This window comes from Seriola lalandi, unplaced genomic scaffold (genome assembly GCF_002814215.2).
Source record: "Seriola lalandi dorsalis isolate HSWRI2012SDOR001 ecotype SW California unplaced genomic scaffold, Sedor1 jcf7180002054879, whole genome shotgun sequence".
Lineage (NCBI taxonomy): Eukaryota > Metazoa > Chordata > Actinopteri > Carangiformes > Carangidae > Seriola > Seriola lalandi.
The window spans coordinates 514,024-531,578 of NW_019525432.1; the positions used below are offsets into that span (position 1 = coordinate 514,024).

Consider the following 17,555-nt stretch of genomic DNA (forward strand, 5'->3'; position numbering starts at 1 on the left):
CACAACTATCACTGGATGCAGGGCTCCACTTGGGTAGGATATTTTTGCTGGGGTCCCCGGACCCCACTTTTAGAACCACTGACAGAAGAGTTTTGTATTACTCATTATTACTTCTTGTTGTTTTTTTTTTTTTCCAACCATTTATCTGTAACGTACCTGTTGGGACCTCTCTGCTCGCCTGCCAACTGGTTTTCACACACTCTCAGTTCAGGTGTTACAGCTGAGGTAAATGTTCAATGCGTTTTCTGACACTCACTTTTAACCTGCTGTTCTGGTGCTTTGACGTGGCTCAGCATCCCAGGCATGTTGACACTGTTCCTGTGCATGTACTTGAGAAAGACATCTGCATTTCTTCTGGCCAGAGTGCATGCCTGATTCAAAGATTAACACACACTGTAATTAGACATGCAACTTGAAACTTTGCTTCGGTTTGATGCTGACTTTGTGTGTGTATGTGCGCTACCTTGAGGAAGGCCTCCTTCTGCTCCAGGTGTTTACTGATCATGGGGGTGACATGGTCTGTTTCACAGTTGGGTCCCAGTTTGTCGGCTCCTCCGCACCAGTCCTCCTCTCTCTTGTACTCCTGCTCCAGGCTCTCCAACACACTGCACACCTGAGCCCACAAACACACTCAGTCAGTCGTCTGAGAAACACTGAATTGTGTTTTTGTGGTATTGAGTGTGGTCTCCTACCTGTTCAGATGTCTTGTAAAAGGCCACAGAGGCGTTGACCAGCTTGAGTCTGTCCTCCATCTTCAGCATGAGCTGCTGCCAATGGGAGGCCACGCTCTCGGCACAGTCTCTGATCAGGTCCATGTCGTAGTGGTTGGCCTGGAGCAGAGCCTCTGCCTTCTGCTGAACCTGCAGAGCACTCTGGTGGGTTTTCTGTAGAGAAGGCAAAAGGTGGAGAAAGGAGGAGGTTAGAATTACCAACAAATAATGAGCAATTAACAAAATGAAATCCAGCTTCAGACTTTGGACAGAAAACAAAACTGAGGGAGAAACTGATGGGACAAACAAACACTGTCTCACCTCAATGGCATGTTGAAACTGTTCATGCTCTCTCTGCAATTGTTCGGCCTCCTGCAGGGAGCTGGCTGTTATTAGACCAGCGTTTAGCATTGACTCGCCATTACGAATCCAACCCAGAACCTGGAAAAACAATGGAAGCTGTAATAATGTCGATATATATCCTAGTATACTGTAGTTGCAACATCTTGGCCTGCAGGTGGCGCTACCTGTTTGACTTCAGCCTGCAGGTGTCTCAGCTGGACGCACTGCTCCAGATGCCTGCGGTGCTGCTCAGCGGCTAAGTCCAGCTCTTGCTGTTTTTCATGGAGGAACTCCAGCAGGTCCTGAACTCTCGTGGCCATGTCGACATCCCGGTCACACAGGAGCTCCACCCCTGCGGGACGGACACACAATCACATTAGCTCTGGATGGATACACACAGCAGACCTGTATCTATGCTAGCTGCAGTTCTGTCAAACTTCTGCCATGAATCTTGCAAATGAACTTGAATTACTTTGACCCATTCTAATAACTCCTCTGTGAATAATATCATCAGTATGCTCCGATACACGTGACGTGATGTAACCATTCCTTGTGCGGTTTTAGAGAGCACCTATTAGCATGTGAGATCACAGGTGAGTTATTATGGTTAGCGAGTGGGCGCCTCTCATCACAAACACTGACCGAATCCGACCCAAGACACCTACACACTATCAATATTAAACTAATGTAGCCAACACAGAAATCTGTGCAGCAACAGTGAACATGAGCTGTATCCTGTTTTAACCCTCAGCTGGATGATGACTGATGACTGATGTGGCAGGCAGATGACAGTCAAACATCTCTTCACTTCACCACTTCATACCTCACATGACACTTGAGATATAATAGATTCTGACAGGGCAGTGTCACAAGAGGGCAGATGCACAACAGCTCATATAACTTAAGACTGAAGTTTGTTCTTTTTAAAACTGCTTTCTGACAATGATTTGTTCTTTTTAAAACACCGGTGGCTACCATGGATGGCATTGTAACTGCATTACAGAGTGTTGGGGGTGTGTACTCACCAGAGGCCTGGACTTCATTGACGTACTGCAGCAGCTCCTGTCCCTGGTGGATGACATCAAAGGTGAGGTTGTTCATGGTCAGAGCCTTGTCAGCGTGGTGCTGCAGCCGCTGCTCGGCCAGCGTCAGGTCCTCCGTGTCAAAATCATTCATTTGACCCGTCAGCTCCTCGTTCCAAGACTCCAGGTCAGAGATGATCTGAGGGAAGGACAAAAAGATTGTATTTGTCAGAGGTCGCACACACCTTGAATATTTATGTACAATGCTGTAAGGAAACGGAATTGATTTAAAAACATTTTTTAAACAATACCTATAGTCACTGAAAAGTCATTAAGCTTTCTTGTGGAGGGTGTGATTGTCACAAACTGAGAATGAAGCCTTAGAGAGCTCAGTTTTGCATAGGGACAATGCATTTGATAACACTTGATATCATACGACACAACACACTGATATCATATGATATCAAAACATCAGGTCTGAATGGAAGATTATTTTCATTTCTTTAGATTCTGCTTTCTGACCTTGCACCTAGCTCAGTGGTCTGCTCAAAATGTCTTAGTTTCAACACCAGTCACTTAAACACACACACACACGCCCCTCATCCCAAGCAGACTCACGTCAATGGCATCCCTTTCGAAGATGCGGAGCTGCAGGAAGAGCTCCAGTTTGATCTTCCTCTCCTGAAAGAGTTCCTCCATCTGGGCCTGGGCCTCGTCCAGCTGCTGCAGGACGCTCTCGATGTGGTTGATGGAGCTGTTGTGGGGCGTCTTGTTGCTTGAGATGGCCGAGTCCCTGGAACAGAAACACACAATTAAGAAATAAGCTGTGAGAGGCAGAGCAGTGCACTTTAATAAAAACAGCTATAAAGATACTTTCGGGCTTGATGCCAAGTGGACTTAGCTGCTCTTAAAATTGCTGCATAGCTCAGCCTGCAGTGGCTGATTTAGCTGTAATATAGCAAACCAGCAGATTAGAGAAGAATGGCTGATGAAATTAAATCTGTGAAGAAAAATAACCGAATATAACCTTAAAAATTTTAATTTCAAAACTTAATTTTGGCTTTTTAGGTTGTGATTTAAAAACCTGGTTGATATATATTTAAGTTCCTTTTTTTTTTTTTTTTAATTTAACTAAAAAAACAAATACAGAGTGTTCACCATTCTGCTCTCTTACATCTAAAAGAAACATGGGTTAAAGAAGGAAATAATACCAATGTATAAAACAATGCTATAAGTGACTATAGATGTGTACTGTGCTAAAATACTGTATCAACAAATATCAACATATAGACATTAGATATTTAGTCATAACTTTCCTAACACACTTTGACACATTCAAAGATTAGGCAGAAACTTAGCCACCTAATTTGTGTCTACATTTATAATTACATTTTAATTTACATTATTACACACATCTTTCAAAGTAAGCATCCATCTCTAGCTGTAATATTACTCATGAAATCTGAATCTTTAAACCTTTGCTTCCACGGCTTCAGAGTTTGGTAGAGTTTGTTTATTGTCTATTAGAACCAGACCTCTGAGCATGTCATTTTTATTTTTATCCAACATGTCTGTAGAATATTTCCCTAGAACAGGGTCAGAGGGTTCGAAAACATATGTCTATATTTAGGACTGATTTTTATTTCAGCCTTCACCGTCTCAAAAAAGATGCCATTTGGGACAGCTTCAAAAATATGAGCAAAAATCTCCTGTTAGACGACATTTTTTTTATTATAGCATTTACCTCTAATTCCCATCTATTCTTATATCATAAATATCTCTTGTGTCTGGAGGAATCCTCTTGTAGATACATATCACTTTTATTGAATGGATTTCATTTTGGTATTCCAGGTATTAGATGCTGTTGCTTGTTCATTGTTTTATTTTATATGTTTTTTCTAAGTCCTGTTTCATATATCTCATACTCATATATATTTTGTGTACATTTTAAATAAACATATAACACAAATGATGATTATATTTTCACATCCAGTGTGAAAGGTGATTTAATGAATAAACAAAAATAAAAACTGAAATTCAGTCAAAGTGTTGCAGCAGAATCGTTTCATCCTAAAAAGACAATCAGAGTAACACTGATCAGCGGCATCGTTCAAAACAAACAAAGTACAACACATCATATTGATCATACTGGAGGAGACTAACAGGGTATGGCTGATAATTGGATCTTACTCCGGTCCACACAATATGCACCACAAAGTCTCAAGAGTGCAAAGTGAAACAAGTCGAACAGATTCTGATTCATCAGCCCGACAGACGCACACCTGCATGACGCATGAGCAGTGAACACACAGACGCCAGTGAGGCCTGCGAGGGGCAAAATATAAGCAGGCAAAGACAGCGAAGGTCAGACGGATTCTGATTGGCTTCAGGTTGATTAATCGGCGTGACAGATGCACTCCAACACCCAAATGCACATTCATGAACGCACGTGTGCACACGTACAGTACAGTCACTCTCTCTCACACACACACACACACACACACACACAAGTGAAAGGTGTGTAGAGTTACAGTTGCCTCCTGGGCAGACTGTCACACAATTAGATATGCGCTTATAAAAGCAGACTTATGTAAGAATTCACAGTGGAGCCAATACACCAGGGAGAGAGAGGGATGGAGAGAAAGAGGAAAACAGAGAAAGAGAGAAGGAGAGAAAGAAAAGGGGGGGTGGATGAAGAGGGAGGAAGAAGAGGGACTGGAACATCCTCTGTTTAAAAATAGAGTTGGAGAATGAGGGTCAACTGCATCCACCTCTCCAACACCTTCTCCCATCCTCTCAGTTTTCTGTTTTTTGGTTTTCAAGCATCTCATTTCTGTCTTTTCAAAATTACACTGACAGACTGTTTCATTGCATATATTTAGCTCTTTTCACTGTTTACACATTAAATCCAAATCTGTGCATGTCTTAAACACCCTGCCAAAGCTCTATTCAATATCAATATTCAGTGACACAAAGACTAAAAGTTGATTAAGCAAGCAAAAAAGTTTTTCATTTACATTTTTTCTCCACTAATTTGTTCAGAGAGTTACTACTAATCTTCTGCTGGCCACAACATGAGCACTGGTATCTTGTTTTCTGTCGCTGCTGCTGGCCTCTTTCGTTACTTGTAGTTTAGATGATATAAATGATCAGTTTGGGTCGGTTTGTTGGTTTTTACTCGATGGTGTCTAGATTTGCAGATGGCTTCAGGTTGCCTTCAGAGTCTCAATACAGCTGAAATTTAACCTGGTTTCACATCACTGTTAGAGGGGGAATACCAGTTTAAGCCTTTCATGTTTACTTCTTTGTAGTTTTTTTTATTTTGCTTCAGAATTAAAAAAAATATGGACTGTTACCGCACATAGAAGAAGAATGTGTCGACTGTGAAAACAGAAATATAGCTGAAGAGTGACCTCGGGAGCTTGATTAAAAGTACAAAATAAGTAATCTCAATAGACTCCACTCTATATGCCTCTCATTTGCTTTTGACAGAAAGCCACTCCTTAATGCTTCGCTCTGGTTTAATCGTTAGTAAGGTGGATTACTCTTTACCTGAGCTGCTGGATGAGATCCTCTCCCTCCTTAATGACGTTGACGGTGACCTGCAGCGTTGTCTGCTGCTGCTGGCCGAAGCGTTTGATCAGATCTTGGACAGCCTCCACAGACTCTGCGTAAACGTCATCCAGCAGCTCCTTCTGAAGCTCCTCCAGCCATGTCCAGAGCTACAGGGGGACAGGTATTAGAATTTTTTTATTTATTTTTTTAACTTCAATCAGTTGACAGCACAGAGTGTTCCTGCACCATGCTATGAACGTTTCTGTAAGTGTCATACATATTTAATTTAGGTAGGCTTGTGTGAAATCTCGTTTTTATCATTTAGAAAAATGCAGTACATCGTCGTCGTTTGATGGACTGTGCATTGAAGCCAACATTAGACTGCACCTCTCTGTCTGGACACAGAATAAACACAAAAATCACACTGTGGCTGCACCGTAACACGTAAACAACCAGTTACATGCATTTTCCATTGCTTTCATATTTACGAAAGATGTTTATTGATGGTCCACTGACTTCCATCAGTTCTTAACCCCTTGCCTAAAACTTTATTACCAGCCAACACTTGACCTTCACCTTAACCTAAATCTAATCATACATTTTCCTCTTTTAAAAAGGTGAGAACTTTAGGCAAATGTTCTCAGTTTTAATAAGTGTCCATGTCTATGTGACTGGAAGAAAATCAAACAAAACACATATTCCATTTTATCTGGTTATTATTTCCCTCTTGCTCAGAGAGCTCTGTGAAAGCTCTCATCCACACAAACACACAGCCCACCATCCACTTCAGCATTATGTCATCCTCCCTGCCTACCTCTTTGACGTGCGTGTGGAAGGCGACAGACATGTCCAGCAGGACTTTGCGCTGCTCCACGCGGCGAACAAAGTCTTGGATTCTGTCTTCGAGCTGGTGGGCGGCCTGGTAAATCTCCTCTGGGTCACACTCTCCCGTCTGGGCCAGCTGCTCGGCCGCCTCCAGCAGCTTGTCTGCATTGGTGTACGTGTTCTACACCGAGGATGGGGGACAAAGGCAGAGATGGATTGGCCCAGGAAGACAATGTAATGCAAGCAAAAATATATTATATTTTGAGGATGGGCAGAGAGACACAGCAGAGGCACAGAGAGAATGAAAAACAGGATATGCAGAAGACACAAACACTGATAGAGTCAGTGATAGCAGAGCTGAGCAGAGATAAATACTGAGAGGAAATAGAGAGAGAGTGTGGGTGAAGGTGATATAAAGAGGAAGAGAAAGATTCTGCAGAAACAAATGTTATATTAAAGGTGGGATATCAAAAGGCTGATATTCATATTTTCTGCTGACTTTCTGGGCAAGTATTCTATACACAGCTCTGGAGGAAATTGTCTTAAAGTAGCAATAATGCAATATAAGACCACTTCATTAGAAGTAAAGTTATATATGATATTATTGGAATATTATTACTGATGCATTAATATGTAAGTACCGATTTACTGTTGTAGCTGGTGGAGGTGAAGCTGAACCATTTTATATATTGTTGAGCAGTTTAATCTCTGACAGTGCATTACATTTTATGCACCCGTCATATGTTTGGTATGTAAATTTGTAATCTGTAAAATAACTAGTTACTAAAACTATCAAATAAATGTAGCAGAAAAAGAGTAAAATAATTCCCTCTGAATTGTTGTGGTAGGAGTTACAGCTAACACAGCCTTTAGACCATAATGTAAATCTAAAAAGTCATGTGTTGAGCTGCCTGGCATTTCAGGCAGGTTTTGGGGAAACAGCTAGCAAGCCTGTGTAACTTTATCTTAAAAGCAGCTACTACAGCTACATGTGACATTTATGGAATAATTTAATGTTAAAACAGCAGCACAAATAGAGAATAAAGAGTCAGTGAACTACTCAGCAATGTCTATCTGTCTATGCTAACATCATGAAACATTAGCTAATAAGTTTTGGCTAGTTGTTTAGCTAACATTAGCTAAGACTAGCCACGAGCTATCAGACCATGAAAGCAGAAAAAAGCCCCTGTGTTTATTGAACTGAACAAGGCCGCATTTTACTGCTAATGAATACAACTTTTCATTTATAAGAAGACAAATGTCTTATTTCTTCCTTCAAAAGTTACACAGCCTTGCTTTGAAATATAATTGCCTAAAAACATCATGCTACTCCACAATTAACTGAATTGATAAAAAGGGGAAAACACAAACTCGCTTAAAATTTTAAGATTTTAAAACTGAATAAAAAAAACACATACTGATACCTGTCTGATATTATAGGATAATAGTAAACCACTATAAACAGCGTGGCCCTAACAGAGAGTGACAGAAATAGAAATGGAACTGATCTACCTGTGCAACTTCCTCAAAGTCTTCATGTCGTTTCTGCAGAGCTCGGGCTCGGTGCAGGGACTTTCCCACACCTGTGTGTTTGCTGAGGAAGGCCTCACCATGGTTTTCTATCCAGTCCAGCACCTGTGCAGCGAGACCACAGGTCCACAAAGTTAGACACACACTGGAAAACAGGCAGCCACAAGGGGGCACTCTGATAGTGGCAGTTGAGCCACAAGTGATAATCAAAAGAGTGTTAAAGAGGAGGAGGAATGACCGAAACAATGATCAGTATTACAGGAGGCGTTGCACTGAGCCTTTCTCCTCACACTCATCTCCCTTCTCTAAGTCCTTCACAGCATTAATAGATGAACAGCATCTGCATGGACATATGACCCAATTCAATTGCCGTGGCAACAGTTGCCATGGCAACATTCTTAGGAATGCCCAGGATTTTTGGACAGTAAGCAACTGTATTATCATATTGGACCATTTGATTATGGCATGCTCATTATGCTTGTTTTCAGGCCTTTATTATGCAGAAAACATTTACATTTCAGGCATTTATCCAGTGTTCCTTTCCACAGGAAGGCATGATGAGTGCAGACGTAAGGTTCCAGCAACTTGCTCAAGGACATTTTGATAGGAAACATGGCTGCTGCTGGGATCAAACCCTCTATTAAGAGTACAATCCTTCTACCCAGTAAGCTACCCTGCTATTTTCAAATTACTGTCTGACCCTCTCATGTTATGCTGAAAAAACCTGGCAGCAGTTTGGTCCTTGAATTATCACGCGTTTGAACAAATGTGTGCATGCATATAAACAAAAACATATACACAGTATATGTGTGTGTGTGTGTGTGTGTGTGTACGTGTGTGTGTGCGTGTGTGCGTGTACCTGTTGGACGTCCTGCTGAAAGACGCAGAGCTGAAGACGTTGGTGCAGCCGCACTTTGCGGTGCTGCCAGATGTTTTCCAGCTGTCTCTGGTGGTGAAGCACCTCGTGGATGATGTCCAGGACGTGGTGCACCGCTTTTGAGTAGTTTGCTGATGCTGTCAGTGAATCAGCGCTCCCTGGGGTCAAAGGTCGCTGTAATTTGTCCAACAGGGCTTTGCCATCTTGGCTCACCTGAGGTTAGAAAATTGATTGCATTCTTATAATACACAGAGATGAGAGGTATGAACAGGTATCTGACTTAAGCTACAACAGCTGCAGAAATAGTGAGGAATACACTGAGAAGTGATATCTTGCACCGTGCAGTAATACTGTTAGCGTAAAAGTAGTCATTTATTTTAAATTAAATTTGTTGAACTTTGCAGAATTTGACTGGAAAAAACTTTTATTTTGACGATGCAAAATGAAGATGCATTTTGTCAGAGACTGTGAAAGGAAACTTAATTTTAAAAGTTTATTTTCCACTAACAGAGAGAAGTTGTGTGTGAATTATATTCTAATAACACAGTAAATGTAACTGCAGTGTTTTGAAACTTAAGTATCAAGGACATTATTGCAAATGTTTCAAATGTTCAACTCAAGTTCTGTCATGAATTTAAAGGCATTGCTGCAGATCCCAATGCTATGGACACATGCTGACTTCATTCATTTTGCATATTTTATATCTATATAGGTATTAAGTGTGATGTTACCTCAGAGTAAGCAGCAGTGATGTGTTCGTACAGGCCTTGGTGATGGTGAATAGCGTCTTCCAGGTCTTGTAGCTCAGATGGCAAATCCACCTCGCCGCACGCTTTACACCATGAGTCCACGTTACTCATGTACTGCCGGGGAAAGAACCGCACACTCACATTAACACAAACTGTTCCTCGGATATAAAGCATTTCACATAGACGCATCATCAGACGGTGGTGCTGTATACATCCTTGTGCTCTTCCCAGGAGTCACATGTTAGTCAGGCATACCTCGACGTGCATGAATTCGCCTAAGGGAGCATTTTCTTTACTATTCCTGGACTTAAACATACAGGAATGTCTTTGCGTGTGGGTATGAGCTCTCTTAAGACTTTTTCAGAGGAATTATCTATGGCTGAATGTGCTGTTTATTGGCCTTTGGTGACTTCCAAGAACTGTCTCTACCCCCCCGTGGGAGGGAAGGGAAACAAAAACAATCAGTAAGTCTAATCTCAAAGAAATATCAAAACGTCGAAGTGATTTCCATCTCATTATTGCCTTTTAAACATCTTTCCCATGATAGCTGGAATGAGATACAGGAGTAGAACAAAGCTTTAAAACAAGCTTCTCTGTATGTGTAGAAAAGAAAAGGTTGGGGTGAAACCTCTGGAAAAAAAAAGAAAAAAAAAAAAGAAGCTGTTCCTATTTCGGCTCACAAGCATGAAAGGCTGGTCTGATGACGGCAATATTCCAGGTCGGAAAAGTCGTACCACCCATGTTCCCTCGTTGGGATTCTGCTTGTGTGCTTTTTCAGCCCATGAATCATTCCATAGTGGTCCGACTAATGAGCACAGACAGGAATAAACAGCAGATAACAAATGCTTTACTTACATTGTGCATATGTTTATGTAAATATATGTTAATGCAATGCACATGTGAGGCTTTTATAGATTTAATGAAGCCAAATGGGTATTTTACAACCCGGAAAGGGTGTGCCATGTGTGTCCGTGTGCATCCATAAGCACAGTGAAGGTCAACACCTCAGCGGGTTCCAAAGCTACATCACTGTGGGTTTTACCGAGTCCAGTTCCCACCAAGCCCTGACTTGGGAAATCTAAACTCAATGTCAAATCAATATAAGAGCTGAGTGAGTTTTGTTTAATTAGTAAAACTAAACTACAGGCGAGATATTCCAGAGCAGTTACAAAGTTTAGATTAGTTTCATTGTTCTTAAATATGAGATAAAACACAACAATGAGACAATGAAAAGAAGATAGTTTGTTTCTGCAGCTCTGTGCATGAAACTGTTGACTGGGATTGATTTTCTATGAGATTTTAATATGGTTAATAATAATAATAATAATAATAATAAAAAAAAGATACTACAGACCCTTTGCATATGTATAACACATCATCATGACTTCAAAATAAAAGTCTTTGTCATTCTTGATTGGAAATTCTTGATATATTCACTAGAAACCAAACGTCTGTGTGGAGCTAAAAAGACTGGGAGATGATTCATCAGCATAAATTTTGATTACTTAATAATTGTTAAAGTCATTTCCATCCATCCAACATTTTTCAGCTCCTCCTGGTGGATCCTAACACGTGTCCTGTCTGTTTTAGTCATTTTTAAAGGGAAAATGCCAAAAACATTTCCTGAGGCCAGCCTCTCCAGTGAGAAGATTTCCTGCACTTCTCTGTCTTATATGTTAGTAAACTGAAAATAAGCAATGCAAGCAATTTAAAAATGTCGCTTTGGGCTCTTAATGGACATTCTCTGATAGTTAAAGAATGAAACGGTTCAACTGCTGAATATGTGCTCAATTCATAATTATAATAATCTTCAGTTGCAGCCTTACATCTGTGTTGGCACATTTGTGTTGAACCCACCTGGTCACATTTCTGGTGGAAACTAGCAGACATCTCCAGCAGCGTGCTGCGTTCATCCAGTGCTGCAGCGAAGGCCTTCCACTCCTGCTCCAGCTGGCCTGAGATCTGCTTGATCTGCTGGGAGGCGTAGTGACCCGACTCCAGCAGCCGGTTACCAACTGACATGATGCGGTTGATATTCACGTACACATTCTGCACAGCAGGAGACAGAAAAGAAGAAATGAGTGAGAAGGGATTCAAAAAGAGGAGTTGTAGAAGAAGAAATATCAGACAGAGAAGGTGACAGGCTCGAGGAAAGGATGAAACTGAGCTCTGTAAAAGCAAAAGAGGAGGAGGGAGTGAGGCGAGGGGCTATCAGGCTGTCGCACTCTCATCCGCTGACACTAACACAACAGTTTCATAATGGTTATGTAAGGCTGGCTGTAGATAAAGAATAGGATTACTTAATACCTGGTTGTGCTGCTGCTAACACGCAGAAAGCAGAGGCAGCTCTAAACACCCAAACACAGTACTGGAGGTTGACGCTAAGTGCAGTAACCGTATGATAATATAGTGCAGGGCATGAACTTGATCGTCCTAGTGGACTGAAAAGCATTACCACCATGCGCGTGTGTCTGTCTTACCATGCAGTTCATAGCGAAGTGGTTGTGCTGGGTTTGCAGCTCTATAGCGTGGGGGTGGTTGTTGCCGATCTCTGTGTAGCCTGCCAGGAACAAACCCTTGTTGTGCATGATCCAGTCAAACATCTGAGGCATGGGGATGACGGAACAGACAGACATACAGACACACAGAGAAAGGTTAGCGGTTAGCCAGCCAAATGAAAACATGTACACACAAGGTACGGGTGCCCCATTAACTTTCACAGATTTGCAAGAACAGGTAAAAACAAACAGCTGGCACTTAGCCGTGTGGATAGACCCCAGTGTGTTTGTGCACTGCTGCAATGTGCTCATAGCTGTCATCTTTCCAGGCCAGAATACAGAGAAATGGACTGCCTCTGTTAAGAGTATCCTCTCAGGCTCTCCTAGAGAACAACTAGTGGCCTATGGTGTCCTAGCAACAAGCTCCTACTACTGCAGTGTATCCAAGACTGCAGCTCTCTCTGTTGCTGCAACCTGCTATTTTATTCTACTCACTCAAACATGGATCTCTGAATTTTTTCTCCCTGTGTCCTTCTACTTTGTGCTGCAGCTGTCATCACCTGAGCTGGGTGGCAGCCAGGCTAGGTGTAGCTGAATATGTTATCCCCCACTTAAGGATGTGGTGGAGGGTAAAGCTATTTAGTTTTTATCTCCCGTTTTATTTGTGAAATTAAGTTTAAGCCACCATTCAAGGGCCAAAATAAAAAGGACATGAATTCATACAGAGCATAAATCAATGCTTCTCTGTGGGTGTAATTATGTTTTTGTTTCTATCCGAAGTTGTGTGCCCTTCAGTGATCACCCACTGTGGTTATAGATTACCACTACATCACTGCTCACTCTGAGTGACAACCCCCGCTCTCCCCCATCCACCGACCTTCTCTGCGTCCTGTTCGAACAGACGGAGCTGGAAGCACTGGTCCAGCTGGAGCTTGCGGACATGCCAGGCCTGGTGGAGGTGCTGTCGGGTGGAGTGCAGCTTGTCCAGCAGCTGGGTGATCCGCGGCAACAAGCCCTGGGTGTCGGCGTTGCAGACCCCGCCGCTGCTACTGCTGCTGCCGCCGCTGCCACCGCTGCCGTTACGGTTGGAGAAGGACTCGCTGCTCTGGATGCGCTGCAGCAACCTGGAGGTGGATTTAATATGTGGTTTAATGGCTGGGCTGCATTACTCAAGTCTGTGCTCTAGTTTCTTTAAGAGCAAAGTTTTGCCTTGTCTTGTGTGTGTGTAATATGTCAAATGAGAAACAGCACAGATAGATATCACATCAGCACAAGTGAGATACAATAAATAACCATCACATTCACATTTGCAGGGTTTGGATTCTTGTGAACTCATTATGTTTGGACTAATGCGTGATGAGCATGTGACTTGAGGGAGCAAACACTGCCATTAATCTTTTTTTTTCTTTTAATTTTACACAATCATATTTGTAGTTTTAGACTGTTAGTTTCATACATGTGAATGAACAGTTTTTCTGTGTGTTGTCTGCACATCAGCTCGCCTCGAACTGCAGCTTGATGTGACGAATAAAAGTAATGTGATCTGAATTGAATTAACATTTAAAATTTAAATTGACATTTCCAATGAGCGCACCAAAGGAATAATTTGCATAAAAAAATCACAAAAGTCTATAAGCAAGTGAAAATAAAACACGCAAAGGGCTGCACAGCAACAGAGATGCTAAAGGAAAGAAGGGATAAATGCTACTTTTTGATACGACCTAGCAGATAGGGAAACATTAGCAAGAAGGTGGTGTAAGTTTCCGGCCTTTCCTCTACTCGTCGTCAGGCATCATTTCAGCAACAAAGAAAAGCTCACACTGTCTGCTCACCTCTGTCCTTCGGTGTCCAGCTCCTCTATCGGGGCTTTTATGACTTTCTTCTTCAGTGTGGCATGTTCTTCTATCATCCTCCTGGCTCCCTCCAGGTCTTGGGGAAAATCTTTCCTTGACACAGTTTCCTGCATCTCTTCTAGTCGGGCCAGCATCTGGGTGGCGTGACCGGAGAACTCCTCAAACGCCACACGCACCTGGACAAAAACACAGCAAAAACATGAGTGACGGCCAGTAAGTCAGCATCTAAAAAGCAGATAACTATGACTATAATTATTTTGTTCTCTAGTTCTCATTAGTCCTTTTTTTTTTTTTTTTTTTTTTTTTTTTTTTTACAAATTTAGCCTCTTAGTTTCCCGTCTTGTTCTCTGCTTATTGATTGTGGCTACTGTGCATCTTAATGTTGTCGAGGATTTCAGGGATTTCAGGATAGATTTACAGATCAGGCAGACAGCCGTGACTGACAGGATGGGTGGGCTATCTGACCTCTATCCACTCTTCGTGGTTGTAGTCCAGACTGCCATCGAAGTCCGCCGTCAGCTGGGAGGGGTCTACGACCTTTGTCAGGCCCTCTAACGACACCATGGTGGTCTGAAGAAAGAAAGGTGAAAATATTAAAAGAGAGGAAAAGGGAGGGCGCCCCAGTAGCTCACCTGGTAGAGCTCATAACATCAAGGCTTTAGCCCTAACCACAGCTGGTTTGAATCCAGCCCGGGGCCCTTTGCTGCCTCTCATCTGCTCTCCCTCCCTGACCCTCCTGTCTCTCTCTCACTGCAGTTAAAGGCAAAAAAAAAAAAAAAACGCCTGGAAAAAGTAACTTACAAAAAAAAAGGAGGGGAAGGAATTGAAGCAGATTTAAGTTAATTTCACTCAGTTCAGTGCAAAATTCTTGTTCAGTGCAAAATCCCCCCCCCCCACTACTGTGTTTATTTGCTTTCTTGTGCTGTGGAAAATGTTATTTAGAGAAGACAAGACCAACCACGTAGTTCCCAAAAACTAGCAACACAGATTTTGAGTTGCAAAGATCATGTAACTGATCACTTAATACATCAATGAAATGACTTAGGGACATTTTATCCTCTTCATCCGGACAATTCAGCTCAACTATAAAAAAAAAAAAACAACAACAACAACAAAAAAAAACTGTAATGTACAATAAAAAAAATGTTGTGTTGCCTTTTGTGGCTTGCAAACCCAGACACCTCAAAAACCTTGGCACAGTTTCTCTTTGATTGTCCTTCACGTTAGTGAAATGAAAATAAAAATCCCCTCCACACAACAACTGCATATTACAATATCAACTTCAGAGATACAGTGAGGAAATGTCTCCCTGTTTGGTTTCAGTGCCTCTGTGTTTCTGCTAAGCCACCTCCGCACAACACCCCCACACACATGTCCAGAGATGGATGGAGACAGAACGATAGCTATATCGCTTTGTGTAGGCCAAACAATGCAGAGACACACTGTTGTCCTTGGGTAAAAAAGCACTGTGGCTCTTGCCAGGGGAGAATACTGATACCACGTTGTTCGCTATTGTTGTTCAAGTTAATTGATTTGTACTCTGTTGAATGGTGCGAGAGAGAGAGAGAGACAGAATTTGTCAGGGTGGTTTGGGCAACGTTTGGCTCCCACAGAACCGCGCAATTCATCAACAATCAAAAATCGAGGTTGCAGTCGGCTCGCTGCGCTGTGGCTCACTGCTTCCTTTCTTTCCTTCTCAATTCAACAGGAAGGAAGGAGGAGAGGAAGGAGAGAGACACGTCCGACCTCCGGTTTTCATTTTTACAAAGCGTGGAGAGAATCCTTGATGCACATGCAGAGACAAACACACACACACAGACACACACACACACACTTGCAGCAGTAGCACTCAATAAAGTACATGCTGAGAGCTGATTGGTGGTGTGATTGCTGGACGTAGCGGATCAGTTTATTCAGCCATGGAACATTTTGCACACACGCACACGCGTTCGGTGCAAGTGTAGCCCTGGCAACAAGTCCTGTGTCAAATTTACTTAAAGCAAAAGCAAGATGAAAACTTTCTGTTCACACAACCTTCAGAAATCTTAAATATATATATATAAATATACAAGGTGCGTGTACAGCATGTATGAGGTCAGGTAATGATGCATGAGGGCAGACACACATACAAACGCTCATGCAATGTATCCGATCAATGGCTGTGTGGAAAGGCAGGGTAGCTGGTGATAATCGTAGCCCGCCCCGTGGCATCTGGTTATTCTTCCTACCAATTAATCAATACGGTGTCATCAGACTACAGTGGGACTATGTGTGTATGAGCATGTGAGCAATCAGAGCAATTTCCACAACAGAGTGTTCACTCACACAGACATAGTCAGAGGCCAAAGGGGAAAACATAAACTCAGAGCATCAGAAACATACTGAACAGAAAAGGCCTGTACCAGTGGTTTATGACAGCGCTCACACAAACACACCCTTCACTACTGTGGACGAGAAACTGATCATTGTCATAGTAATCTAGATTCTTTAAAGACAGATCAAACAGGAGGGTGGGGAACTGGTATCTAGTCGTCGTTAGACGGCATTTATGAAATAGGCTTCAAATCACACGGAGGATTCTTTGCTCAGCAGAAAATCACGCACTGTTTTACGTGAGCACATTACTGCGCATTTTTCGTTCCGGTTTATAACTATGAAGCAGCCAGAGCGTAAAAATCAGCCTGTTCTTCTGAATACATCATTAAATTAGCTGTGAAAAGGCGTTCTAACGCTTGACTGACAGCGTCACAAACACTCGTCCTCGTGATCCTCGCTGCATGCCCTTTTTTTTTTGGGTTGAGTGTGATGAAATTTCTCCTGTGGTAGACAGCTGGCTGGTGATGTACGCATCCGAAAGCCGCAGGGAGAGGGGAAATAATGAAATGTGCCGACAATGAGCAGCCCTGGGGGGTGGGGGGGTCCACAGCGGTCGTTATCGCGGCTCAGCTGACGGCAAGTTGAGGGAAAATTGTTGACTTTTTTTTTTCTTTCTTTTTTTTTTTCTATTTTTACAACACATGACTTCAAAATGCCAAATATAAAAGTGGGACACTTAATTTCTCCATGTCTGCGGGCATTTTTAAATGTATTACAGCATGCTAAAAATGTATTCAGCCTGTCCTTGAGCAGCATATAATTACATAATAACAGTCAAACATCAGTTCTTTGGTATGCAGCTTTGACTATAAAGCATCAAGTGTTGCTCCTTTCCATGTTTGCAACTTTCAGGTGAAGGCAGCTGATAAATTCAAAGTGTAGATAATATTTGTTATTGTAACAAATGCACCACAGCATAGGGGAGGACCTGAAGGTTTTCCCTCCATCTCACCTCGAATTCGAACTTGGAGCTGCCGAAGTTGGTCCTCTGCTTCTGCCAGAAGTTGTCTGGTTTGATGATGAGGGCGACGTGGATGCAGGACGGAAACGACTCCTGCAGGATCTTCAGCAGAGGCTTGATGCTGTCCCACTTGGAGCCGCGCATATCAACGATGACCGTGAAGCCATGTTTACACACCTCCTCGCTGGGAATGGAGAGGGATCGAGGTCAGCGAGAGTGGGAGGAATTAAAGAGAAGAGAAGAGAAGAGAGGAGGAG

At 42.4% G+C, this 17,555-nt stretch overlaps 1 protein-coding gene across 6 annotated transcripts in view; it reads right to left on the reverse strand.

Moving 5' to 3' along the window:
* Positions 1-17,555, reverse strand: part of trioa (trio Rho guanine nucleotide exchange factor a) — a 73,979-nt gene that overhangs the window by 21,901 nt on the left and 34,523 nt on the right. For all 6 annotated transcript variants that reach the window (XM_023428560.2, XM_023428557.2, XM_023428556.2 and 3 more), the window contains exons 5-22: positions 17,290-17,482; positions 14,427-14,531; positions 13,941-14,137; positions 12,986-13,232; positions 12,091-12,213; positions 11,468-11,659; positions 9,593-9,724; positions 8,844-9,074; positions 7,967-8,089; positions 6,444-6,635; positions 5,627-5,796; positions 2,693-2,867; positions 2,078-2,273; positions 1,238-1,404; positions 1,032-1,151; positions 693-884; positions 464-613; positions 257-371 (exon numbers count right to left, since the gene is read on the reverse strand). In XM_023428560.2, the coding sequence (XP_023284328.1) occupies positions 257-371; positions 464-613; positions 693-884; positions 1,032-1,151; positions 1,238-1,404; positions 2,078-2,273; positions 2,693-2,867; positions 5,627-5,796; positions 6,444-6,635; positions 7,967-8,089; positions 8,844-9,074; positions 9,593-9,724; positions 11,468-11,659; positions 12,091-12,213; positions 12,986-13,232; positions 13,941-14,137; positions 14,427-14,531; positions 17,290-17,482 (3,020 nt within the window). The remainder of the gene's footprint in view (positions 1-256; positions 372-463; positions 614-692; positions 885-1,031; positions 1,152-1,237; positions 1,405-2,077; positions 2,274-2,692; positions 2,868-5,626; positions 5,797-6,443; positions 6,636-7,966; positions 8,090-8,843; positions 9,075-9,592; positions 9,725-11,467; positions 11,660-12,090; positions 12,214-12,985; positions 13,233-13,940; positions 14,138-14,426; positions 14,532-17,289; positions 17,483-17,555) is intronic.